Genomic DNA, 25,439 nt, shown 5'->3' on the forward strand with positions numbered 1-25,439 from the left:
TCAGACTTGTTGTGTGTAAGGGGCCACCAACACAGAAGTCTGAGAACCGCCGGTGTAGTGAACGCAGGGCCAGAGCGCGTGATAACGTGTATCTGGCCCCGGTTGCCCCAGGGCACTCCAGAGAGAGCTCGGGGAACCTGCCCTACAGTCGGGGGCGCTCGCTACCCCGCCTAACCTCTAGGGGGGCACCAGGGCGGGCACCGAAAACCCCTACCCCGCCCCCAGGAAATACAGTCACTGCCCCCCCTTCCCCTCACATGCCCCGCCCCGGGCCCCTGCCCCCAGAGCATTAAACACCCCCCGCCTCACCCCTCCCCGAGACTCGGGCAGCCCCGCCCCGCTCCCCTCCCGCGGGGCCCGGCCCGGCCCCCACTCCCCCCGACGGGAGGAGGCGGAACCGCAGCGCCGCCGCTGGGCGAGCTCAGGGCAGGCCGAGCGCCCGCTCCCCCGAAGCCCCTCACCGCGATGGCCCCCTCGCTCAGCCGCGCGCTCATGGTGCGTAGCCTCCCAGGCCGCGAGCTCTTCCCACTGCCGCCAAATCCTCCCGCTCGCCGCTCGGCCGTCGCGCAACTCCACCCCCTCAGCACGTACGTTCCGCACGTACGCACGCCAGCCACGCGGCACCCACCATTGGCCAGCGTGCTCTGTACGGCGGAAGTGACCCCTGTGGCCCATTGTTTGTGTCGCCGTGGACGCCGCCATTCGCTCTTCTGAGTCCCGCGCACTAGGAGCGTGACTGAGAGAGGGGGTGAGGAGGCAGCGCCTTGTAGCCTTCTCAGGGGTGTGTAAGGCCGCCCAGGGCGCTAGTGGCGGGGTGGGTGGGGGCTCAGCAGCCCGTGTCTCCTGGGCTGTTGTGAGCGTCAGGCCCGTGTCGCGGTTGCCCCCAAGCGGCGGGGACACTCTCCGGTTCGCAGTCCTGCCGTCTCTTCCCGCCTGCGGGCCATGGATCTGCCTGTGGAGAGGTGGGCGGCGTATGCGCGTCGGAGGTGGGCCTCGCTGGAGCCCTGTCTGCAGCAGAAGCTCTCTCTGGCAGTGCCGCTGAGGGACACCTTCCTCCTCTGCTTGCCTCTCTTCCAGTGAGTAGCCGGCTGACTGCCCCCTGCATTCCCTGTGGTAGCCAGGCCGTGACTCTGCGCTTTCTAACTCCTCACAGAGCCGCAGAGGAAGAGTTTTTGCACAGACTGGCTGCCCGGAACTGGGTGGGAAAGGATCCGAGAGCTGCACTTTTCTACAAGGAAGAGGGGAACAGGAGATTTCACAAAAAGGAATACACGGCCGCACTCAGACTCTATTCCAAGGTAGAGTCAGAGCTGTGCGCACGGATGGAAAAGCGGTTGCTTTGAGGGGCCTTCAGCCTCAGGTTCATCTCCCGGTAGGAGGGTTTGATGTGGGGATAACTTTACTGGAACTCCACGGGAGTACTGAGGGGTTTGTGAATATTGTAACATGTCTAATGCAGTCGTGTAAGATCAGCAAGGAAATAGCATTCTGGGGTGTCCTTGGGTACAACAGTCATGAGAAGTTTTGTTCTGCATGGACCCTGCATGTAGCCAATCGGTCTTCTTTAGTAACTGTTTTTCTGCTGTAGCCTGACCACATACTATTCCCATCTCTGCTATGGGCTTGGGCAAGTCACTTACTGCTCTTTGCTCAATCTGGAAAGGTGCTAAACTGTCTCAACTCCAGGTGATTTTCACAGGAGCTGAGAATGTTCTTAAATATTCAGGATTGCATCTATGATCTCTGTGTTCTCTAGTTTCTATATATGTAAAATAAAAACATCTTCCTCACAAGGGTGTTGAGGCTTAATTTACAGGCTTTTGTAAAATGCATTGTGATCCTTGGATGGAAGACTTTAGAGAAGGGCAAATTATGATTAATAGATTTTTAAAGCCAGAAAAGGCCTGTCTAATCATCTGTCTGACCTCCTACACAACACAGGCCATAGAACTGTATCCAGTAATTCCTACATCAAAGACATTCTTTTGTGATTAAGCTATAGTGTCTCTTTAAAAAAACATCCAATCTTGGTTTAAAGATTTCAAGTGATGGAGAATCCACCATGTCCTTAGGCAAATGGTTCCAGTGGTTGATTAATCTCTCTGTTAAAATTTTGCATTGTATTTCAAGTCTGAATCTAGTCTAACAGAAAAAGTCCTGATGAAATGTTCTCGTGCAAGTACTTATAGACTGTGATTGAATAATCTTTTAACCAGATAATAACTAAATAGATTGAGCTTCTTAACTCTTTTGCTGTAAGGCAGGATTTTCAGAGCTTGAGTAATATTTTTGCTCTTTTCTGAACCCTCTCCAGTTTGTCACCATTTCTCTTTGAAGAGTAGGCATCAAAATCAGGAATAATATTCCAGTAATGAGCAACAAAGAGTCCTGTGGCACCTTATAGACTAGCAGACTTGATTCCAGTAATGGTTTCACTAATGTAATCTACAGAGATGATAATACCTCCTTGGTCCTCTGTATTCCCCTGTTTATACATCCAAGAATCTCACAAGCCCTCCTAACTGTTATGGTGTGGAATAAAGATGGAAGAGGTCAAGATAAGCAAGATAGGGTAATGACAGATTGGGCATGAAAATCTCCAGTACAATAGTCCAGTGCTTGGTACATAACAGGTTGAATTGACTCTCTTCACCCCACTCCTCTCCCTTTCCCAGCTGTGACCTCACATATTTCATATCCCAGAAACCAAGCTACCCATAGAACATTTACCAATTCCTCTTTCTCAATGTGGCTACTACTCTTTTTGGTCTTTGCAGGCAGTGTCCCACAACAGCCCAGAAATGTCATTGTGTTATGCCAATCGCTCTGCAGCCCTCTTTCACTTGGGTCACATTGAGGTAAGTACTAGATTTGACACAATCAAGGACTAACCAGCAGCTATTTGTTTTGAAAACTGGGTATAGTGAATCTAATAATGACAAGTATCAGAGGGGTAGCTGTGTTAGTCTGGATCTGTAAAAGCAGCAAAGAGTCCTGTGGCACCTTATAGACTAACAGACGTTTTGGAGCATGCTCCAAAACATCTGTTAGTCTATAAGGTGCCACAGGACTCTTTGCTGCTAATAATGACAGTGAAGATTTGCAGCTATTCAACTGTTTTATATGCTGTGCCACAACTTCAAAAAAGTGGCTTGCTGTGTGTTTCTGATGGTGCCAGCACTGCATAATCCCACTATATGTTTTCCAAAACACGGCAGCAGTCAGGCTAGTTGAAGGTATAAAAATGAAGTGCCACTAAATTGGTAAAGGCCATGCCTCAGTGGGAGACCACTGCTCAACATTGTGTGCTCTTGGTCCAAATTAGCCTAAGATGGCATTTGGGAAGGGCTAGAGTAGTGTTTCTCTTTTGGGAATCTGAGTGGTGGATGATTTTAATCTGGTTTGTAATGGCTTGTTGCTGCTCTTTTCGTAATGGTTTTTATGGTATAGTTTTAGTGGATGATAAAGGTGACTAGGGCTTGGTGTTGTGTCCTTTGCTCTTTATACAGGAAACATAATATGAAGAAACCACATTGGCATAGTGAAGTCCAAATCACTGTATTTACTAACCATATACAATGTGCAGTGCCTAGCTACATTTATACACTGCTGCTCTGTGTTCCGGTGGCTTTTGAAACCTAAAAGAGAGGGAAAGCCAGTAGAGGGCTTACTAACTAATTAAAGCTATATTTTCCAAATCCTGTACATTATACCTGGGATAGATGTTCCTGTGTTTATTTAAATCCAAATTAAGATTAATAAGGTAAAAGTTTAAATACCAGAACAAGAGGCTGTGGTCCAATATGGTTTTAAAAGTGTTTCAAGCTGCAGGTGCCTTTCAGAATTCCTTGGGAGTGTCTGTGCTCTTTCTCTGTGTGGAATGGTCTCACTTTTAAAGTGGCAGCACTGTATAAGCCTTTACTCTGACCCCTGGTCAGTCATGGACCAGAAATTTAGTTAATGCAGTTCTAAATAAATGAAATGTGCCCAAACTCAAGTGGGGCAGAAGAGTAAAAATCTCTTTCTGGCATTTTTCAAGGTCATTTAAAAGGCCTCTTATATTCACTTCCAGGATTGTCTAGAAGACATTGACAGGGCTCAAGCCCAGGGCTATCCAAACAGATTGCAGCCTAAGATCTTGCTGCGGAAAACTGAGTGTCTGCTTCTTCTGGGGAGATTAGAGGAGGCAGCAGGGGTCATCAGCAAGGTGGAGAGTAAAATAGCTATGGGTCAGAGTCTGACTAGTACCACACGCCAGATTCTGCTAAGAAAAATCAGTCAACTTAAAGTAAAAGCACATGAGAAGGAGAGTAGCCCAGAATCGGTACCGGAAGTACTCAGCAAAACTCAAAAGGACTTGGAATTCTGGGAAGAAAATGGTAAAATTTCAAGTGCATTTTCATCTGTGACCTTGAACTTTAACTCCTGCAGAGGACGTCATCTGGTTGCCACCAAAGATATTCTGCCAGGGGAGAGCTTGGTGAAAGAGGAGGCCTTTGTAAGTGTGCTCAGCCCTGGGAAGAGCCTGTTGCTCCAGGACAGTGCTGAAACAACATGGGATAGTAGGGTCACTAATGGGGACCTCCACTGTCATCGCTGCTTGAAGCGGCTCTTGGCTTCAGTGCCCTGCGGGGGGTGTAGCTATGCCAAGTACTGCAGCAAGAAGTGTGCACAGCTGGCGTGGGAGCACTATCACAGTACAGAGTGCCCATTAGGGGCACTGCTGCTCACATTAGGGGTCTTCTCCCATGTGGCCTTGAGGACCGTTCTAGTGGCTGGATTTGCAGAGGTTAGCAGGTTAGTGAAGCAGTTTCATGGAGATGACAAGGAACTTCACAAGGCTGAAGCCAGAAGTAAGAGTCGGGATGAGACACGAGATTCCACAGCAGACATGGAGGGTCTCTCTGAGAAAGCAGAGCCTTTGATTCGTGATTGTGAGGATGATGGACAGTATCGAGGTTCTTACCAAGCTGTCTTCAATCTTTTGACCCATGCTGAAAAGCACAGTCCTGAACATAAGTTCCTTTGCAGCCTGAGCATAGTAGCCATATGCAAGAAACTGCAAGAAGCAGATCTGACCATTTTGAGTCAGGGGTCATGTGAGAGCCAGTCCAAACTGAAAGCACATGTGCCGACATCTGCTGAATTGTCTCCGGAGCTGCAGATTCTGGGAGAGGCGATGCTGAGACATATGTTGCAGCTGCACTGTAATGCGCAAGCAGTGACCTCAATCCGGGAGTCAGGTCAGTGAGAAACTGTGTTCTTCTTCTCTCTTGTCCTCGTTGGATTGTCCTGTGGGAGGGATGTAGCGAATGGATGAGCACTCTTAGAGATCCCACTGCACTGGGTAAACTTTGTGTAAGTATCTTATCTCACTAAAACCTCATCATCTCTTTTACAATGGAAACTTCCTTATTCTTTCCCAGTGGTATGCCCAGCACGGAATCATACAAATGTAGGGCTGGAAGGGACCTCAAGAAATCATCATGTCCAGCCCCCTGTGCTGCGACAGGACCAAGTAAATCTAGATCATCCCTGCCAGATATTTGTCCAACCTGTTTTTAAAAACTTGCAGTGATGGAGATACCACCACCTCTCTTGCAAGTCCATACCAGAGTTTAACTGTCATTATAGGTAAAAAGTTTTTCCTAATGTCTAACCTAAATCTCCAGGACTGCAGATTAAGGCCATTATTCCTTGTCCTACCTTCAGTGGACATGGAGAACAATTGATCACTATCCTCTTTATAAGAGCCCTTAACATATGAGAAGACTGTTTTCCAAACCCCCCCACCCCTCCCACCAGTCTTTTTTTCTCAAGACTAAATGACCATTTTTTAACCTTTCCTTCTAAAAGGTTTAGAAAATCTGACTTGTCATTTTTATTGCTCTCCTCTGGACTCTCTCCAATTTATCCACATCTTTCCTAAACGGTGGCACCCAGAAATGGACACAGTACTGAAGCTGAGGCCTAACCAGTGCCAATAAAGTGGGACAGTTACCTCCTGTGTCTTATACATAATGCTCCTGTATATACACCCTAGAAAGATACTAGCCTTTTTCACAGCTGCATCACATTGTAGATTCATTCAATTTGTGATCCATTATAACCCCCAGATCCTGTTCAGCAGTACTGCCAACTAGCCAGTTAGTAGTTGTGCATTTGATTTTTCTTTCCCAAGTGGAGTATTTTGCACATATCTTTATTGAATTTTGTCTTGTTGAATTCAGACCAGATGTTTTGCTGTGATTAGATTCAGTGCCTGGAATATGAGCAAAGTAGGTCACTAAGTCTGATTTCACGATGTATTTGTCCCCTTTTATGTTGTGTGGTCTTTAGAATCTGGAGCCAGTGTTGTTACAGATAGTGAGCAGGTGCGCCTGGCCACAGCCCTCTTCCCTGTCACCAGCCTCCTGAATCATTCCTGCGACCCTAATACTAGTGTGACTTTCAGTGGGACTGTTGTCACAGTCAGGGCATCGCAGCCAATCCCAAGAGGGCAGGAGATTGTCCATTGCTATGGTAAGTTGCAGTCCCTTTCAGGAATACATAGGATACACAGGTGACCTTTTCACCTCTGCAATCCCTGCAGTATCATGGCCGCAAGGGTCACATTTCTAAACATGTGTTTGGAGTTTCTCTGTTCTATCCACACATGCATGTGGGTGTGCCCAACCCTGCATCAATGACATCGGCATGAGACCTCCTACTCCTGCTGTTTGTCTCGTACAGTCACTTTCTAGTGCATCTCAAGATGTGGGACCCACAGCTTATATCCCTGACATAGAAGCACTGGGCCACACCATCCCCTTCTTCACTCCCTTTGATTTCATTGCAAGGCCTCAGATGTGGGTGAGAAACCCAAAATGTAACAAGCCACGGATTATATGTTTCCTCTCAATCCATGGCAGGGTGGGATTTTAGTCTGTAGTTGGGTACCCAACTTCCCTGCTTTCTTAATATATTATCTCTTTGACTCATTATCATCCCTTTGTAGGGCCTCACCGATGCAGAATGGGGGCTGCTGAGAGGCGGCAACGGCTCCTTTGTCAGTATTTCTTTGAGTGTCGATGCCAGGCCTGCCTGGATGAGCTGGGGTCCAATGTCACAGGCACAGCAGCCACAGGGGATATATTCTGCTGTTCCAGCTGCCATGCTTCAATGCAGGTAACTGTTTCATAATCACAACTGTGTAACTTTTGAAGTGTTAGTAAAACTAAATATTCTCTGCACTCTGGCATTGTACTGTGAGGGCAAGGAGGGGATCTGAGTCCAGAGCCCCTGCTCTTGGGGCTAGGTAGAAGTGAGGGATGGTCTCGTTATTCTCTAGCAACCCCCTTGGAAGACTTGTACTTCTCCAGCCTGTCCAGAGGTCCCACTCAATACTGTTTTCTCCCCTCACCCCCACAGTCCTCTAGATGTTTGGAAACTCCTTAAAGTGTCTGTGCCCTTGCTCTCTGTAAGCCCTTCACAAAACCCATTTCTCAAGGAAGGTATATAAATTAAAAACAGTCCTACTAGGGCCCTAACAGGATGTGTGCATTACTTTCTCGAGCAACCACAAGATCATATGATCTTTGCCCTAATCCTCCACCAACCTTGTGGTGGTCTCTTTTCCTGTTGTTCTGGTCTTGTCTTTAGATTGTAAGCTCTTAGGGTAGAGACTCTGTTTCATCTGTTTTTTGTAAAGTACCCTGCACAGCCATGTTGTTATTTTTACTTCTAAAACAGCTGTTGAGCCGTGAGTCTTCAAGAAAGAGGGAAGAAAAAGTGTGTATTTTCTGTGAAGATTAATGGGGTGGTTCATGCCCTATTTTGGCCTTATCTAAGTGGACTCAGACTGGCACCATTGCCAGGACTACTCCTTCAACTTTCTTCCAGAGCTCTGAAGATATGACACCAGCACACGGACAGGCCCCTTTGTTTAAAGTGTGGCTTGGAAACTGTGTAATACCCTTGTAATACACTACAAGGGAGTAGAGATACACAACTCTATGCTTTCTATGTGCAGAAATGATCGTAAAGGTGGCTTGGTCTAGATAATTTAGTCCTGCCTTGAATGCAGGTGACTGGACTGGAAGACTTCTTGATGTCCCTATGATTCTATGACTTCCACAGGGGGAAGATGTGCTTCGTTGTTCCAGTGGTGCTTGTACACTATTGGTTGGCAGGGATTACCTCCTACGCCAGTTATGGGACCTTCAGCTGCAAGTTCAAACAGCACTGAGACTTCTCAAAGACAAACAGCCCAGTAAGAGAACCAGCCATCTGTCTTGGACCTTGTTCAGTTCATTACACAAGTACAAGTAATCTTTATAGCAAGATCCTGGCCCCAGCCACCAGATGGCAGTTTTGCCCAAGCATTTAGGTACTGCTGATATGAAGCTGGAATCTCTGGCAGCACAAGTGGTAGGCTGCTTATACTGCTGATCAGACTGGGAGGCTAAATTTCACATTTGCTCCACTGGAATATGAGGGAATTCAGGGAAATGTTAAAGGTTCGGGCCTAGACCCAATGTTTCAGAAGGCCCCCCTGCCCCCGATGACCCTTAGGTTAGACAGACTTCAGACTGAAATAGAAATGGTGACCCAGCTAATTCTGCAAGAACAGCATATAAAGTCCAGGGCTAACTGCTCAAGGCTGGAGGGGTGGGAATAGAGTGGACCCGATCTCACTTCACAGATCATGGTTAACTGGCACCTGGAATGGGTTTATGTCTTGTGGTAAAGTGCTTTTGTTCCCTGGATTTGCAGATCAGGCTGTTGAGCTGCTGATGAGGTGCCGGCTGGATGCTGAGAACTTCCTGTCTGCAGAGCACATGTTGGTGGGCAAGATTGAGGATCACCTGGCACAGGGTTATGCCACACTTGGTAAGATGTCTTCCTGTCCCCTCTGGGGTCATTTTCCTATGGCTGGCCTATTAAATCTAAGGTCTGACTGGTCTGTTCGCTTTCTCACCTCCCTTCTCTTATTGCAGTCCACTAAACTGACATAGCAGAATCTTCTTAGGAATCTAGTTTTAGCCACAAGCTTTATTCCCAGCCATCAGGCACTGGCTGTGTGACCTTGGGTGCATCAGTTTCCCACCTGTACAATGTGGATAATACTCCTCTGTAACTTCCTAGAAGGACTGTGACTCTTAGTTCACTAAGGTTGTAAAGTCCTTTGAGTTCCTTCCATGGCAGCGGCAATAGAAAGGGAGCTATAATAATCCGTTCTCTTTTTGGCCAGGAAAGTGGCAGGAAGCAGCGAGGCACCTGCGGTGCAGCATTCAAATTGTGGAAGCTCGCCATGGACCATCCAGTGTGGAAACAGGTCATGAACTCTTCAAACTGGCACAGATCCTCTTTAATGGGTAAAGAGCCCCATTCCAACAATCTCACCCTTCATTCTACAGCTCTTCCCTTCCTTAGTCCATGTGTCTTGTGTCTCTGAGATGGAGGTGTGGCAGGAAGTCCTTGGCATCATTAGACCCTTTGCAAGATGTCTTCCAGGACTGCTGGATGTTCTGGCAAAGGGGAAACATCTACCCTTTATCCAGGATGAGGTGGAGGCTGTGAAGTATTTGGATCAAATGAAAGTTTCCTTCAGTTGGCTAGGGAGCCATCTCGTGTTCCTTTTGGAATCCTTCCCACCCATTCCTCTGTCCCACTCCTGTCCTATCGCCCCTTTTCCTGTTACTTCTTCTCTGGCATCCCAGGTACCATAGAGTGTGTAGACCCCAATACTACAGTGCTGCTGACACTTCCTTTTAAAGTGACAGTGCCTCAGATGCTTTCTCTTCTTGTCATTGGCCAGCAGATCCCATTACTTTTTTTGTAGACCCCTTTTTTATCAGTATTTCTGGTTTAACTGTCTCCCACCTTGGCAAGAGTGGCAATAAGATAATATGGCAGTTTTTCCAAGGGTGAAGCACTTTGAGTTCCCTGGCTAAAACAGTGGGCATTTACCTGATAGCACAGGTGCCAACTTTTGTCAGCTCCGGTGGGTGCTTGTGCCCCCCCCTCAGCCCAATCCCAACTCCACCCCTGCCCCAGAGTCCCCGCCCCAACTCTGCCCCTCCCTGCCCCTATTGGATCCCTCCCCAAATCCCCGCCCTGGCCTCACCTCCTCCCCCAAGCCGCGTGTTCCCCATCCCTCCCAGGCTTGCTGCTGAATCAGCTGTTTTGCAGCGCAAGCACTGGGAGGAAGAGGGAAGAAGCAGGACCCAGCGGCGCGCTCAGGAGAGGAGGCAGAACGGAGGTGGAGGTGAACTGGGGTGGGGTGGGGGAGCTGCCGGTGGATGCAGAGAACCCACCAATTTTTCCTTGTGGGTGCTTCAGCCCCAGAGCACCCACAGAGTCAGCACCCATGCCTGATAGTGATGGGATGTGGGGGGTGAGTCCTACCCCTGTGATCAGGGAATTTCTGTCTTAGTGAAAGAAGGAAGAAATGCCTGAGCTGTCCTGGCTTAAGGGGAAATGGAGGACAGGATGAAGAGTGCTGAATGAATGGCTTCATCAAATGTGCTGAGGGAAGTTTGTCCCCTAAATCTTTCTCACATTTCTTCCCTCCGTACTTCAGGTTTGCAGTGTCTGAAGCTCTGTGCACAATTCAAAGAGCAGAGACAGTTTTGTCTGTGCACTGTGGCCCTCAGAATGCCCAGGTCCAGGAGCTGCAGGAGATGAGAGCCTGTCTGCTGGAGCTGCCCAGAAGCCTCATTCACAGGGTGGAGTGACTAACAAAGGAAGCTGGAGTGCTGCACTCTCCTCAGGAAGTTAAGCTCCATGTGGCAGGGCAGGGCCTGGCTACAAGCTGGGTGAGCTCTGAAATGTCCGTGGGGCGGGCCAGGGAATGAAGCTGATCACTGCTGAAATGGGAGAGGACACCACTGGGGTACTGACAGAAGGGCTGTCTCATAGAAATGAATGTTGCTATAGAATTTCTTAACATGCTTTTGAGAAAAGCATTTGAGAGCCTATTATGCGTCTTTCTGAAGTTGTGGTTCTTCCCTGGCGGGTTAGATGTTGGCCCTATGCACACAGCCCCCCCAACGCCCACCACTATTGTTTGCTTTTGAAAACTGTGAAGTGCTTGCCTGTCATTCAGCACACCTGTTCCTGCAAACATGAGACAAGGGGCTGGACTGAGGCAGGCAGCAGGCTGGGAAATGTAGAGCCACAGGATGCAATAGAAGTTGGGCCAGAACAGTGGGGCTCACCACAGGGGACACATGGTGACGTTGGAGGAACTCTGGGAAACTGGTATGGGGACCGAATGCAAACCAAACCAGGGCCTGTATTACAGGGGAGAACACTGCGGCGCTTTGAGCTGTTCGTGGCAAAAGCTCTTTTATTGCAGCATGTAGGCATAAGATTTGCAAGTTTGACTGTGCAGCAGAGCATGGACCCAGCATTCTTCCCAGTTACCCCAGCCTTTCTGGAGGACTCTAACATTGCAGGCTGCTGTCAATAGGAGCTAAGTGCTCCTAGGGTCCAGGATTTTGCCAATAAAGAGGAGGGTTCCCGTGGTGTCATCCCGCAGCACAAATAGGAACGGTCTGTCTAGATGGTAGTCGAGGGGGAAGGTCAGGCGAGCAGCATTCTCTACAGGGTTTGGTGTGGATCTTGCCCCATCTTCATTTAGTTCCAGGACTGCCTTGTGTTGCACATGAGAGAGTTTGGTGGATTTGGGAGAAATCTTGCTGAAGTCAGGTGATGTGAAGAGTGACTGGAGCCCTGTAGGAAAGGAGGAAGATTCCATTAGCTGGGAAGAAGGGGTCTTCTGGGAGGGTAAGTAGACAGTGCTGCAGATTGAGGCCGTACTACTAGTGCTGCAAAGGGGAGGAGTCATAGGTAGGGTTGCCAATCCTCCAGGATTGGTCTGGAGTTTCCAGGAATTAAAGATGGTCATGTGATGAAATCTCCAGGAATAAATCCAACCAAAATTGGCAGCCCTAATCATAGGGCCCATTGAGCTCATTGGGGGATGGTGGGAGTGGGCCCCAGGCAGAGCCTATGTGAGAGATGAAAGCATGAACTGCAGTTGTCAATGAAGTCCATACATATGACAGCAGGACCTAGCTTGTGACCATTGACTGCTTGTTCTCAGGAAGCTGAAGGAGCAGCTCTGAGCCCCAGCAGCCTGCAGAGGGCCATTCTGTGTACATACTCATCTCCTGTAGTGTGCTGCTAAGTGCCTCCTCAGAGCTCAGCTTCAGCCTGGGTATGCTCAGCACAGCGTGAATGGTCTTCAGCTCCCTGTCTATGTCACGGACAAACTCCGAGGTGAGACTCTCCTCAATCAGGGTCATGTTCTGGGTCACCTTCTGTGGCAGGAAGAACATAGCACTGACGCCGCCTGTCAGTGGTAGCTGGGCAATCTGGAGGTGTAGTAAGAAAAGACAAGGAGTTATCTCTAAACGCACCAGCAGAATCTCCCAGTGCCAGCTGTGGTCTCTGAACCTTGGATGGCCAGCCAGCACTCCACCTACCAGGTTTTTCCTTCCCACCCTGCTTATCTGCTATACTACAGGTTCCCCTTGCCCCTCCACAGTACAGACTTCTGCCCTAAACCCTGTTCCTCCTGCTGTGAAAGGAAATGCAAAATGCAACATTTTTCCTGTGAGAATCTGTACTGAATTGCAGTATGTGAGGGAGCGGAATTTTCAGCTGGAACTTTGACCCCTATACTGATGCTGTGCTATGCACAGTCCCCAGTTCTGAGAGTCTGACCCAGGGCCAGCCCTGCCTAGCTCACTAGCAACTTTTCCAGCTATTTCAGGAACAGCCTTGATGAATTCCCAGAAGCAGCACTTTCCCTCCCCTGTCAGAGGGAGGATGCTTACCAGAGGGTGGAGCTCCATTAGGAACAGGCTGGAACCACGTGGTAGAGCAAATAATATGCCACTTTTTGAAAGGCAGTGAGTCAGAGAGGAACTTCTACCAGAGCCTATCCTTCCCTGCAACCTATCCCTTTCCTCCCTGCCCAGCTGGGGCAGCTGTACAGACTAGAGAGACCTTTATGCTACTTAGAGCTGTAGTTGCTTGCCATATGATCATGGGGATGTGGAGTTCTCTGAGCAAACCCAAAGCTCTCTGCCCTGGTGTAAAGAATAAGAGTTACAGGAGTTTGGTGGAAGGGGCAGAACTCACCCTCTAGTCAGGGGAGAGCTAGTGAGTAAAAATGGATCTTTCCCTCGTCTAGGGCGAGGTGATTTTGCACAGGGGCTACATTCTCTTTCTTGCTCAGTCCTTCACCTGACCTTGCAGTTGAGTTCTGAGTCGAAGCCATATCGTAGTATGGCTTTGGGGTCCGACATCATGGGCACCTTCACAGATCTGTCTTCATCCAGGTGGAAGTCCTGCGGCATAGTCTTTGTGGGGTCAAACTTGGTCCCCCACTGTCCTATTTTTAAAAATAAAACAGGAATGTTCAGGAATAATGGGAAAACCTAAGGCCTGAGTGTGTAGCCAATAGAATGGTATTGTGGTTTCATACATGAAAGAGCCCTGCTTTAGGGGATTGGTCTTGGAGGATGATAGAGGTCAGAAAGCCAGTTACAGGGATCAGCTATACTTGCAACTTTGTCTTATTGTTACTGTTGGCTCGCTAGTCCCTTTCATCCCATCTGAGGTTTGGCCATATTGGACATGAAGTCAGCTGACATGCCGGTTGGGTGGAGGAGCTGCTGGAGAGAGCTGATATTTTATTTATGTACTTATAAATACATAACTATTTTATACTTTATATGCATAAATATAAGTGGTACTGCTAATCTCCACCTGTGTATTTGCTCATTGTTGACTCTCCTGGCCAGGGACTGTCTGTACCTGTTTGAGGAGCACTCAGCACAACGTGGCCCTGAGCCTGACTAGGCCAAGAGCTGCTCTTGTAATATAAATACTTGATGTCTGGATTCCCTAGAACAGCTGCCCAGTATCTCCTGTCCGTGGAGAGAGGTGGTGTGGCAGGCACAGTCCCATCTGCAAGCTTGATGAATCTCCTTCCATTGGACAGGACATTCTGTCTTTCATCCTTACAGGCTTTCACTTTCCTCCTTCCCTGACCCCTTTTTGCAAGCAGGTCAAGACTCAGCTTCCTGTGAGTAGTGACTCCTCCTATGGGGAAATTCTTTCCACGTTCATCAGGCATCTGTCTCACCTCCTTTACTAAACTCACAGTAGAGAATCTATATCCATGTGTTCAAAGAAGTTTCTTTCTGTCACTCTGTCTTTCTGCCTACCTCTTCAATGTGCCCTGGCCAGAATGTGACCTTCCCTCCTGTATTTTCTGGCATGCAATTAGGAGACACCCCCCCCCACCCCCAATGAACGACCGTAAGCTCTTACCTTTGAAATAAGCTGCCCCGATGAGGAAGATGCTGATGCCTCTAGGTATCTCCTTCAGGAATTTGACAATCTTTCCCTTGGTCTGTTGTTGCACCCAGTTGTTGATGTCATGAAGGTCTGAATGGGCATTGCCAGTCAGCAACTTGGGCCGTGCCCCATAGGACTTCTCCAGCTGGCTCACAAACCCCATTTTCATTCTCAGTTCTGAGAGGCAGAAAGACCGTTACTGTAGCCTACTCCCTCTATCGGAGACAAAATCCCAAGGCAATGAGATACAGCTGAAGGCCTGTCAGTGAGCAACCCATGCCCTTTCCTGACATACTTACAGATACCTAAGCCCTAGTCTTCTAAATACCCATTGTTGTGATGCACAGGCGTGTGCAAACCCCTAGAGAGGCTGACTAAAGCTGTGTGGGGAACTGATGTATTTATCTAGTCTCGCAGCCGCATCCTATGCTGTAGTCTGCCAAAACCTTCAACTAATGGGTAAAGATGGGTGATGGGAATTGAACGGCACCCTGTAGCTGCCACACTTTGGTGTCTGACTCTAGCCCTGCCCCTATACTCCGTACATGATTACAGCATATTGAGGAGCTTGGATCTTCCTCAGGCCATCAGGTTGACAGGGGGAAGTGGGAGATTTTAGCATTCTTATCAAGATGGTCTAGAGCAGAGTGAAACCTGGCATTTTAACTGACTCGGAGGGGTCAAACAGTCCTATATGATCTGTCTTCCAGGCAGGGGCTGATCATTATTGTAAAGCGAAAGATATAATCAAACTGTATCTAGAACTGAAAATACATCAGATGGCTCCTGGGAGGTAGGCACAGCTGCGGTGAGGCTTAGGGAGGAGATGAAATTATCAAAGCAAGTTCTTCATGGGTCCCTTCTGTGCCAGCAGCTCTGTTGCCAAGTGCCTGTTGACACGTCTTTGATTTTAATAAACATTTTCTGCTCTTTATAGGGACCCCCAAGATTGTTACTGCATGGTGCAATCAGCACAGGGCAGAAGCAGGTGCTTAGGCTCCAGACACAGCTGTGTCCTGTAACTGAAGCCATTGGTGCCTGTGACTGTTACCCATCCATTCTGCTCTACTGACTGCTGCTCAGGGACAAAAACAAGATTTATGTAGGCAGGTGAAGAAAGGTTTTTACTTCTCTCCACAACAATGCGGGTGGCACTTCTTAGGCCCTTTACAGGTGCAGTGATGCTAGCCAACAGCTCCTTGTAGGTGTTGTGGACCTCAGCCTTGTTAAGCAGGTCATAGAAGAGAGTACGAGAAATCAGGTCTTCTGTTCGCTCTCCAGCGCCTGCCAACCATAAATAAAGGAGCATGAGGTCCCCCCTCCAGCCATGCACAAGAATGCGTGAGGAGGAGGAGTAGGGACTCACCTAGTAAAAGGCCAGAAAGCGCAGTAGCTACACTGAAGGGTGACAGTAACACATTGGAGGTGGGAGTCTTGCTCGATTGCTGGCGATACAGGTCATAGCCAAAGTTGGAGACTGCAGCTGCCAATTTGTTTACAGGGCTTTTGTAGAAGGGATCTTCCTCCTCAGCTGCCTCTGTGTTGCCTCTTCCAGGGGTACCAGAGTCCTTGCAGGCACAAGAAACACTTCTTTAGAATTGCTATGCATCAGAAGGCAAGAGCAGTATGATAGCCAGAGAACTGTTCACCTGCAAAGTGCTATACAGACATTCCTCTTCAAGCTGGGGAAGTACTGGCCTTGTCTTACCGTTGGGAAAACAGAGGGTCACACAGTATGTCATAGGCAGAGCTGGGAATAGAACCCAGACCCTCCTGCTGTACCTACTGGAGATTCCACCATGCTTTTACCTGGGCAGAGCAGGACTTACCTTTCCCCATGTCATTGCCCATGATGGTCCTAGGTTATCCTTGGTAGCTCTGGAGGATGGTGCTTAATATTCCCATTTAGAATTTTAATTTTGGAAGTTTTATGCACCAAGTTTCTCACTCTCCTTGTCATGTTTTGTATCTCACTCACCTGCTCTGCAGCCGAGTCCTGAGATCTGCTAGGGGGGGCTAGGAGCCCTAGCCACAGAAGAACAACCAGAGTCTGCATGATGGAACCTAGAAGAGCAGAACACTATTAATAGAGCTGTTTGCCCTAGTCAGTCTGCCTACTCATTTGTTCCAGCTAGCTCCACCTGCTACACCTAGCCGGAACTGCATGTGCATCTAGTATGTATCTCTGCAGCAGGACCTGCTGTGCACAGCTGATCAGTTGCAAATCCTCAGCGTGTGGCTTCTTCAGCTGGTTCAACTCTAGCTGCTTTGAGGTTCTTGAGAGTGTGGCATGCACATTTGTGGACATGCGGGCAGGTGTGCCTGTGCCCAAAAGCAGAGGTAGAGATGTGATGCAAATCACACTGGCTCTCAGACAAGACACCAGACTCCAAGGCCCTGAAAGGTACTAGATCAGATCAGTGCACAAGAGACTCTTCTTGCTGCTTTACATCCCGTGCACTCAAAAAGGCGATAGTCATACAAAAGCAGCAAGTGCAACAACTAGCACTGGATGAAATAAAATAAGTCAATGGACTACTGCTGTTGTCCTGAACACGCACATACCCCCTGCCCAGCCCTCCAATTCACTTCCTAGCCTCAGTCTTGCTCACTGAGTAGCCCTATCCTTGGAGGATTACTGGCTGCATGAGCAACTTACTACCACTCTGGCTCCGTAGCTGATTAAATAGCAGCATTGATGGGCTCCAAACGGAGACCCATGAACTCTTCCTACCCTAAATGCATATCATGGGGTAGAGGCTAAAGCAGAGAGGAGGTAAAGGACAGGACTGGGCTTACTCAGGATTCCTGATAGAAAAAAAACACCAAGGTCCCTAGGGCCACTAATCCTGTTCTTTTTCAGAAATCCAGTGTTAACCTCTCTAGTGTCTGCATAGGAGGATTCTGTACAATGATGTGTCTGGTCCAAAGGGTAGTGTTACCCAAACTTTCATCCTCAGTAAATTAGAGCTATTGCAGGGATATCATGTCCCTGAGGTCAGATGCCACAGGGGCTGGGTGAAAGCAGTGTTTATACAAATTCCAAAGAAATTAAAGGAAGAGCGCTTGTATTTAACTAACCCCAGTGATCCCGTGCAGCCAGAGGAGTAGGAGCCTGCACATGTTTCAGATTAAATGCAGCTCTAAAGCAAACATGGCTGTTGGTAGAATTGCAGACTCTGAAAGCCACGTGTCCACAATAACTACAATTCAGGGACCAGCCTGTTCAGGCAGAGGATTCCCCTACAAGAAAAAGCTCCCCCAGACCCTCTCTCTATGGTAGCAGTTTTGCTTTAGGAAACACTGTGCCTCTACAGCATCCTTTTAGTCTCAAAGGTACCACAAGTACTAGAGTTCTTTTTGCAGATACAGACTAACACGCCTGCTGCTCTAAAACCTGCCAAAAGAGAATCCTCTGTAGCATTGTTTCCATTTACAGCAGACATGAAACTGGCAATGCAGTCCAATTTCGCAAGACTCATGGATTCTCTCCCTGCATCTATGCTCAGACACCACCCCCCACCCAGGAGAGCGGTATTCTGGATTTCTTTCAAGTGCAGAAAGTATGCTCTGACTGGAGCTGCCGTACTGGACCAAAGCAATGTTAGGTGGTGTGAGGGTGGATGTCATTCAGGGACTTTTCGTTCCTGGGAGAGTGAGCCTCATGGTGAGGATTTCTGAGTAGGCCTGTCTCCTGTGGAACACGTGAGCAGAGAGATTCTGGCTGGATGCTGTCTGAGGATGCCTGCTGCAAGTAGATTCTTCACCTGGCTTTCCCATTATGCCTAGTGTGAGAGGTTTGCTTTGGGCTAGACATGAGATGTGGGTTTTCCATGAAGTGTGGTCTTTTCTCTGAAAAAAGGCTCTACAATACTCTCTGCTCCTAACTGCTCTGTGCTCCTGGGAGCATGAGAATGGAGAGTGCATTCCCAGATTTTATCATCTTTGCCAAGATTGTCACCACCCTCATATTTTGCAGGCTTTGCCAATAAGTGATTTCCATTTTAGAATGACAAAGCCCCGCTGAGCTTGAATAGGCCTGAACATCTGGATTCTATTTGTTCAGTTATGATGCACACAGCCAAAACTGCAGATAGAAAAAGTCATTGCTGGAGCAGAGCTGGGGTGATTTCTAGCGTAACTTAAAAAATCTATAGGTTTGTTTAAAAAGAAAGGAAAAGATCTAGAGCACGCAATCTATGATGTTAGACTCAGAAAGAGCAAGTTGGGAAACAAGCTGAGAAGATACTTTCAAAGTGTGAATTGTCCCATCCCTGGATCTCTGCAGCTCTGAAATAAAACAGCATACTCCCAGGCTAGAGAGTTCTGAAGGTCTCTAACTATTCTCAAGCACATTTGAGTGTGGGATATCTCACAGCCACCCCACCTATGAGGTCTGTTTCTCTGTATTGGGGGGTGTCTCAGAGCACCTCACCAAGAGGGTCAGACTCAGTTTTCTGCTGGACTCAGTTTCTATTGCAAAGAAAACTAACTGCAACACAAGTGCTAATTGATGCAGAACTGTAAGCCCCTGCCCATCCATGCTTGATCCTCAGAGCCTGCAGGAGGGACCCTTGTTCCCAAGCACACTTCTGGCCCTCAGTCCCTCCAGGAGAAGCCCCATGACCCCATCTGGTGCCCAGGCCCTCTGGGAGAGTCCCCCATTTCCAGCCTACTTCTGTTTCCCCGGAAGGAATTCTTCACTCCCCAGGCCACACCATAGCAAGGACCATCACTCCTGTCTCCCAGGCCCTGCAAGAGGGCCTCCTCCCCCGGGCTCATTCCTGTGCCCTCCCCATCATTCTGGGTACTCCCATTGCTACTAGCTGTGGGCCAACAGGTCTGGAAGCAGGGTGAATTGCTCCTTACCTCAGACTCCTCTCAGCCAGTGCTGTCCTGTGTTACCACCCTTGAGAGTCTGGATAGCATGGAATTTATAACAGCCACATCTGCTTGCTTTGCTGCCTGCCAGCAGACTGCCCCCAAGCCCAGCCTTCTGCAGGCTTCAGGTTACACTTCCCAGGGCTCTCTTAAAGTGGTCTGCTCTCATTTTTTGATCCTGTGATTGTCACTGCATTGTGCTGGCTTTAATCCTGCACTTGATCCAGCTCCCAAAGCAAATGCCCATTATTTGAGAAACAGTCAGTGGTTAAAGCACAAGACTGAGAACCAAGTTCTCTGGCTTCTATTCTGTGCTCTGTCACAAGCTTCTTGTGTGACTTTGGGCAAGTCAGCTCCCATCTCAGTGCCCTGACTTCCCCATCTGTAAAATGGGACTATTCCTTCCCTACCTCAGGGAGTTATAAAATACTTGGTGATGGCTCTGTGGGAGCTGTGGGAGCATCATTAATATAGCAGCAACTTTAATATTTAACATAGCAAGAACCTCTACCCAGTAGCAGGATCCAGATATTGATTTAAAGCAACTAAGGAGAAAGGACCCAGGAGTGGCTCTAGCCAAGATGCAGGGTCAGTATTAACAAGAATGACCTAATATGAAGGAGAAGTGAGATGGGACTGTGGCTGCAAGTAGCTTGTCTAAAGGAAAATGCTGAAAGTGTAGTGAAGGCAGCTGTACCAAACCCCACATTTGGGATTGTCCTGGAATCTATCCTTGCTGTGCCGCAGGCCTTACCCTCTAGGCAATGAGAAGCATAAAACTGATTTATTCATACATGCACTCATCGCCTGCAGGCCCTCAGCTGATGGGAAGAGGGGATGACTGGAGACCCACATGAACCGCAAACCAGCATCTTTGTGAGCTTGAAAAGCAAATCATCCCATTTGGTTTCTTGTGGGTCGGTGCTGCTTCATTGACCATGGCCAAGCGAGAAGAAAACAGTCTTTCTGAGCAGTAATAAGATGAACAGTTACAGCCTTATGTGGAAACTGCTTCTGGACTTGTATTGTAAGCAGTAATCTGTGGAAATAAACTTGTCCCTGTGACCCCTTCTGCATTCACCCGAGGCTGAGTGACGCTGGTTGTTGGAGATTAGCAGTTGTCATTTCCCATGTTTTTCTCCACTTCTTCTTCTTAATGTATGTGTTTAGTACTAAAATGCCCCTCGTGAAAGGCTTTGGGCTGATTCTTACTAAGGCCTTGTCTACCCAAGAAAGTTGCACCAGTTTAACTATAGGTGTGATTTTTAACCCATGCAAAGGCTGTGTGAACACACCTATTTTGCTTTAGCTAAGTCAATTAGACCTTTCCTATGTGGAGAGTTGCATCAGTTTAACTAAAGTTGTGAGTTTAAACAAACTTAGTTAAACCAGTGCAAACCCATGTGGACATTTTATTTTGGTTTGAGTGGCTTATTTTATTTCAAATAGAGCATATTCTTTCTGAACAGCATTAGGCTTTATGTCATGGACATTTTGTATGTTTGATATTCATATGGATTTGCTATAGTGAAGAAATTCAATAACATTTCAGATATGAAAGTTATCAAGAAATATTAATTTAGTGATGGCTCCACCCTATGGGCAATTGTTTTCAGGGCAGAGGTCCTGCACCTACATGGGGGAACAGAAATTTGATGATAAAGGGCTTTTCAAACTAGCAGAAAAAGTTATAGCAAGATCCAATGGCTGGAAGTTCAAAAAATTCAGACAGGAAATAAAGTATAAATTTAACACTGAGGGTAATTGACCATTGAAACAGCTTACTAAGGGACATGGGAAATTCTCCATCACTGGAATTTTTTAAATCAAGATGGGATGTTTTTCTAAAAGACCTTCTCTAGTTCAAACTGGAATTAATTTAAGGAAGTCCTATGGCCTGTGTCATACATTTGAGACTAGAAGATTACAGTCATCCCTTCCAGCCTTACAATCTATGATAGAGAATAGGTTCAAGGGTCACTACCAAGATGTATGGATGTTAGGAAGCAAGAGCATTGTCCTGTGGTGTGAAGTCCTGAGCCTGGATGTTAATAATAGTTTGCATTTCTACAGCCCCCTCCATCAGAGAGCCTCAAAGACTGCACAAAATCTCATGAATTAATTTTGACATAACATATTATTTGTTGAACATAAAAAGTTAATTGTGCCTTATACACAGCACAGCAGGAACTAGCCACTGCCCTCTGGAACAAAGTGAAGATGAGAGTAGGAGAAGAAATGCAGGAGGGAACTACCAGAATGAAGGGGAGTAAGAGGAAATAAGAACTGAGTTGTGCAGAGCTTTGAAGAGGAAGAAAAATTTACATTCTGCACCAAGGGAGCCGGAAGGCGGTGTGGAAGGAAGATGACTTTAGCTGCAGGATTTTGGATAGAGTGGAATGCAGCAAGGTGCGAATCAAGGAGGAAGTTGCAGCAGCCAAGGCAAGACCTAACTAAGGCATGGACCAGCATCTCTAAAATAAGGCAGTAATTATGAGAGCAAAGCAATCTGAAATGTTCCCTGAGGGCCCTGGTAATAGAGCTGGATTCCTGGTGGTTTTCTTGATAATTACATAGTAGAGTAATTACACCCTCTTCTTGACCAGTAAACGTCATTCCATGGGTCACAGGGCTGGTAATTACTCGTAGCTGGTCTCCCCTAACACTTGGAGTCTGTAAACCATGTGTGGTGTCTATTGGTAATTGCAGGTTTGAGCCAGTTGCTTTCTTTGAAATAGTTTCTTGTGTCCCTGAAGTTTGAGGTCAGTGAGTCGATCCTCCTCCCTCCAATCCCAACAGAAAGTGCAGCCAGTCAGTGAGGGAGATGCCAGCAGGCAGCTTGCTCTCTGGTTGGGGCAGATCTACTCAGGAAAGGGAGAGCTGTTGGGAATGTGACTGGTTCTTTAGCTACTTCCATGCGAAAACAAAACCACTAAGGTATATCTGTATGGTGTCTGGGAGTGAGCCTCTCAGCTCAGGTGAAGAGACTTGTGTTAGCAGGGTTCACGGTAATGTGCTAAAGGTAGCTGTGTAGATGTCGCAGCTTGGGCTCTGAAACCTGTAGGAGGAGGGTGGGCTTCAGAGCCCAAACCACCCCGTCTACATAGCTACCTTTAGCACACTACTGTGAGCCCTGCTAACCCAGGTCTGTGGACCAGGGTGGGAGGTTCGCTCCCAGATGCACTGTAGACATACCCTAGAAGGGCTTCCTAGAAGCAATGAGAAGCAGAATCTGCGATGGCCAACAAAGAGTGGTTCTAAATTCCCTTTGTCAGCATGTAGACATTCACTGTTAATTGCTACAGAAACACCAAAACTAGCAAGACTAACGTGTAACAGCTTCAGTTGCTGCGGTGGGGGTTACTTTTCCCCCAAACCATCAGTCTTTGCTGTTTGGGTCAGACATGCTGAGTTATTTCAGAGCAGGGATCCAGTGAGCTGGACCCATCTCAGAAGTGAAGCTCCAGGTGAACACCATTCCTGTACTGACAGAAGGAAGTGACTCTGACCCCAAGGAGATGCAGTCGTGTCCTGGAAGATGTCAAACTCCGGTAGCATTGTTCTGCAGGCTCAGGAGCACCCAACATAAGATAACAAGCCACATGTAGGATGTGCCAGACCAGATTACACCACTCATCCATTGAATCCAGTAGCCTGCCAGCTGGCAGTGCCCAATACCAATTCCTCCCTCAGAGGAAGGCAAAGACCAGCCAGTTGTTGTACGCTGCTAATGGGGACATTTCCTTCCTGACCCCTACAGCATTCAGCTCAGACCCTATGGCATCAGACTGGATCTCCCCACTCTTTGTATCCACCCACATTAGTGGATTCTCTGGTATGTTCAGCTGAGATTTCCAAAGGGGAATAGGCAATGTCCTTTTAATGGTTCCATATTTACTAGCCATTAATCTCATCCTGTGGCGCCTATTCTGGTGGTGAGAGTTGGAGTAAGGAGAGTTGGAGTAAGGAGAAGGGACCCTTTAGGACCCCTTCATGTCCCCCAGTCTCATGAGACTCTTTAGGACCTTCCATCTTTCAGTCAAGCCCCAGTAACTCTTTTTCCCCCCAAGTCTTTGCAGTTACTCTGCCTGTTTGCTGCACTGCTGTGCCCCTTTCCAGTCTCCGCCGGGTGTCTCTCAAAGTGACAACTCAGCCAAACATCATCTGTTTCACTCTTTATTCTTCTGCCAACATAAAAATTACTAAAAAATACTTTACAAAAGATGCCTCCAACATCCCAGGTGAAGGGCTGCTGCTCGGGATAGAAATGAGCCCCCTCCCTTGCACACACCCAGCAAATCCCAATACCTGCTGGACAGGGGCAGGAATGTTCTAGGCAGAACCTTTATCAGAAATAGTAGCTGAGACTCACATCCCAGGGAAGGTGACTGGCTGCTAATCAATTTGATTTTGCTGCTATTTGCCTATCTAGTGACAAGCAAGTCCTGCTGTTTGATGAATGTCCTGACCAAGGAATGTGCATAAGGGGCTCAGAGGGAAGAGCAGCTTTTACACCTCTTGTCTTTGTCCAATTGCATAGAGACATTGTCAGAAGCTAATGAGTATTCAAGACAATTTGATACCAGCACTGCTGCTCAAGAGTGGTGCTGAGGGGCTCTAGAGAGAGCCCTGCCAGAGGGGACCCACTGGGATGGGGCAGAAGGGCTTCTGATGGAAGCCCAGCCAGGAAAGAAAGACCCTGCTACAGAGGTCTCACAGGCAGCAGTCCCAGGACTCCTAGGCACTGCTCCTCCCTTATTTGGGGATACTATTTTTGATGGCATTTTTCAGGGTAGGTGAGTCCTGTGGCTCTTTTTTCTGTTGGGGAGCGCTGGGATTGGGATTCTGGATGCTGCCCACAAAGAGTGGGATGCCCGTTGTCTCCTCAAAGATGATGAAGAGAAAGGGTTGGTTGAGGCTGAAAGTGGAGAGTGAACGAGACATCATGACACTAGTGGCAGCTGATGCCTCCACGCCATCTTCTGCAAGCTCCAGGGTGGACTGATGCTGGATACTGGATACAAAGAGAGGCTCATCTGTGATTTTCTGCAGGTCTGGGGTGGAAAACAACTCCCCGAGGCCTAAATAGAAATCAAATTGGGATCAAACAGAAGCCTATCTACTCACTAGTTCAGTGCCATTGGCTCAGACATTCATTCTATCCCTGTAGAACAGTGGTTCTCAACTTTTGTATTGGTGTCGCCTTTCACATAGCAAGACTCTGAGTGCGATCCTCCCCCCCTTATACATTAAAAACAGTTGTTTATATATTTAACACTATTATAAATGCTGGAGACAAAGCGGGGTTTAGGGTGGAAGCGGACAGCTCGCAACCCTCCCAGGGGTCCTAGCCCCCAGTTTGCGAACCTCTGCTTAGACTAGAGGAATAACAGTCTGTATCACTGTATACTATACACAACACCAGGGACTGGACAGTGCACCATACCAGATCCCATGCTAGGGAATGGGCAGGCAGAGTAAGGAAAAGTGCACTCTGGCCAGATTTATCAGTGCTTCCCTGTATGGATAGCTGCCAGTGCCAAACAAAACACAGCTTTCATATGGACTGACCATCTATCCTGGGGCTTTATACTGCTGCCCAAAGCATGGTATCAGGGCACCTTCCACAGTGATGTCCCTAGTGGAATTCATAAAGCCTCCGGCATTTCTTCCTAAGGGGTGGGAAGCTCTGGTGGGGTATATTTTGTTTGCTGCTTGGTGTTTATTGGTTGGTTGTAGATTTTGTTTTTTGAAGGATGCTTGGGTAGGTCGGGGGCTTTGTGGTGAATGTCATTCCTGCTATGCTGGAAATGCTTTGTCCATGAGGAAGGTTCTGCTGCATTTCCTAAACACACTCAGACTCTGCTTTTGCCTAATCTCATCTGGAAGTCCATTTCACAACCCGGTCCAGACCCTCTTAACAAAGACTGTTTTGTCCTTAGTTCTCACACACTTTGTTCTGGGCTTTGTCATCTGTATTGTCACTGAGAAGCACAGTTGTCTTAGCAGTTCATACATCCCAACATCAAGGGAAAATAAACTGAGGTCACAGGCAGGTGAAAGGTGGTCACAGCTGAGTTTGGAAGTGAGATGGAAAGCTGAAGAGGGGAAGATAGGGAGAGACAGCTACAGGAACTGCAGTGAAGAAGGCTCTCAGATCAACAGTGGCCACATTTTTGGGGGGTGGGCAGAGAAAAGGC

General features: G+C 47.8%; 5 protein-coding genes across 8 annotated transcripts in view; 2 read left to right on the forward strand and 3 right to left on the reverse strand.

Annotated features, from left to right (window-relative positions):
* The window catches only part of RPA1 (replication protein A1), a 47,020-nt gene extending 46,304 nt beyond the window's left edge, over positions 1 to 716 (reverse strand). Inside the window, exon 1 of one of the 2 annotated variants that reach the window (XM_050929469.1) lies at positions 629 to 716. In XM_050929469.1, coding sequence (XP_050785426.1) covers positions 629 to 631 — 3 coding nt within the window. In that variant the 5' untranslated portion in view covers positions 632 to 716. Of the gene's footprint in view, positions 1 to 461; positions 579 to 628 lie in introns of those variants that run through there. The other variant, XM_050929468.1, reaches the window with a different exon arrangement.
* Positions 714 to 10,964, forward strand: SMYD4 (SET and MYND domain containing 4). Its single transcript, XM_050929467.1, has 10 exons — positions 714 to 1,076; positions 1,154 to 1,298; positions 2,778 to 2,858; positions 4,073 to 5,243; positions 6,340 to 6,522; positions 6,998 to 7,167; positions 8,119 to 8,251; positions 8,755 to 8,871; positions 9,233 to 9,356; positions 10,565 to 10,964. The coding sequence occupies exons 1-10, from the start codon at positions 943 to 945 to the stop codon at positions 10,716 to 10,718; spliced, it is 2,412 nt and encodes an 803-aa protein (XP_050785424.1). The 5' UTR covers positions 714 to 942; the 3' UTR covers positions 10,719 to 10,964.
* A 350-nt stretch (positions 10,965 to 11,314) lies between these two features.
* SERPINF1 (serpin family F member 1) lies at positions 11,315 to 19,513 on the reverse strand. Its single transcript, XM_050929473.1, has 8 exons — positions 19,228 to 19,513; positions 16,337 to 16,422; positions 15,725 to 15,926; positions 15,487 to 15,642; positions 14,332 to 14,535; positions 13,245 to 13,387; positions 12,152 to 12,362; positions 11,315 to 11,718 (listed from the first exon to the last, which is right to left on the reverse strand). Exons 2-8 carry the CDS (start codon positions 16,412 to 16,414, stop codon positions 11,459 to 11,461), a joined length of 1,254 nt encoding a protein of 417 aa, XP_050785430.1. The 5' UTR covers positions 16,415 to 16,422; positions 19,228 to 19,513; the 3' UTR covers positions 11,315 to 11,458.
* Positions 12,169 to 25,439, forward strand: part of LOC127037570 (protein ABHD15-like) — a 48,808-nt gene continuing 35,537 nt past the window's right edge. For all 3 annotated transcript variants that reach the window (XR_007770393.1, XR_007770394.1, XR_007770395.1), the window contains exon 1: positions 12,169 to 12,267. The gene's annotated coding sequence lies outside the window, so the exon portion shown is untranslated. The remainder of the gene's footprint in view (positions 12,268 to 25,439) is intronic.
* Positions 23,250 to 25,439, reverse strand: part of SERPINF2 (serpin family F member 2) — a 52,769-nt gene continuing 50,579 nt past the window's right edge. Inside the window, exon 11 of the mRNA XM_050929474.1 lies at positions 23,250 to 24,320. Coding sequence (XP_050785431.1) covers positions 23,995 to 24,320 — 326 coding nt within the window. The 3' untranslated portion in view covers positions 23,250 to 23,994. The remainder of the gene's footprint in view (positions 24,321 to 25,439) is intronic.

Source organism: Gopherus flavomarginatus, chromosome 19 (assembly GCF_025201925.1).
Source record: "Gopherus flavomarginatus isolate rGopFla2 chromosome 19, rGopFla2.mat.asm, whole genome shotgun sequence".
In the NCBI taxonomy this organism is placed as follows: Eukaryota; Metazoa; Chordata; order Testudines; family Testudinidae; genus Gopherus; species Gopherus flavomarginatus.

What these genes read in the sequence shown, in the direction of transcription:
- SMYD4 (XM_050929467.1), top strand. Translation starts at nt 943, where the DNA reads ATGGATCTGCCTGTGGAGAGGTGGGCGGCGTATGCGCGTCGGAGGTGG. An exon ending in CACTCAGACTCTATTCCAAG is followed by an intron (nt 1,299 to 2,777) that starts GTAGAGTCAGAG and finishes TGGTCTTTGCAG; the next exon opens with GCAGTGTCCCACAACAGCCC. An exon ending in TTCACTTGGGTCACATTGAG is followed by an intron (nt 2,859 to 4,072) that starts GTAAGTACTAGA and finishes ATTCACTTCCAG; the next exon opens with GATTGTCTAGAAGACATTGA.
- SERPINF1 (XM_050929473.1), bottom strand. Translation starts at nt 16,414, where the DNA reads ATGCAGACTCTGGTTGTTCTTCTGTGGCTAGGGCTCCTAGCCCCCCCT. An exon ending in GCTTTCTGGCCTTTTACTAG is followed by an intron (nt 15,643 to 15,724) that starts GTGAGTCCCTAC and finishes TATGGTTGGCAG; the next exon opens with GCGCTGGAGAGCGAACAGAA. An exon ending in CCGCATTGTTGTGGAGAGAA is followed by an intron (nt 14,536 to 15,486) that starts GTAAAAACCTTT and finishes TCTGCCTCTCAG; the next exon opens with AACTGAGAATGAAAATGGGG.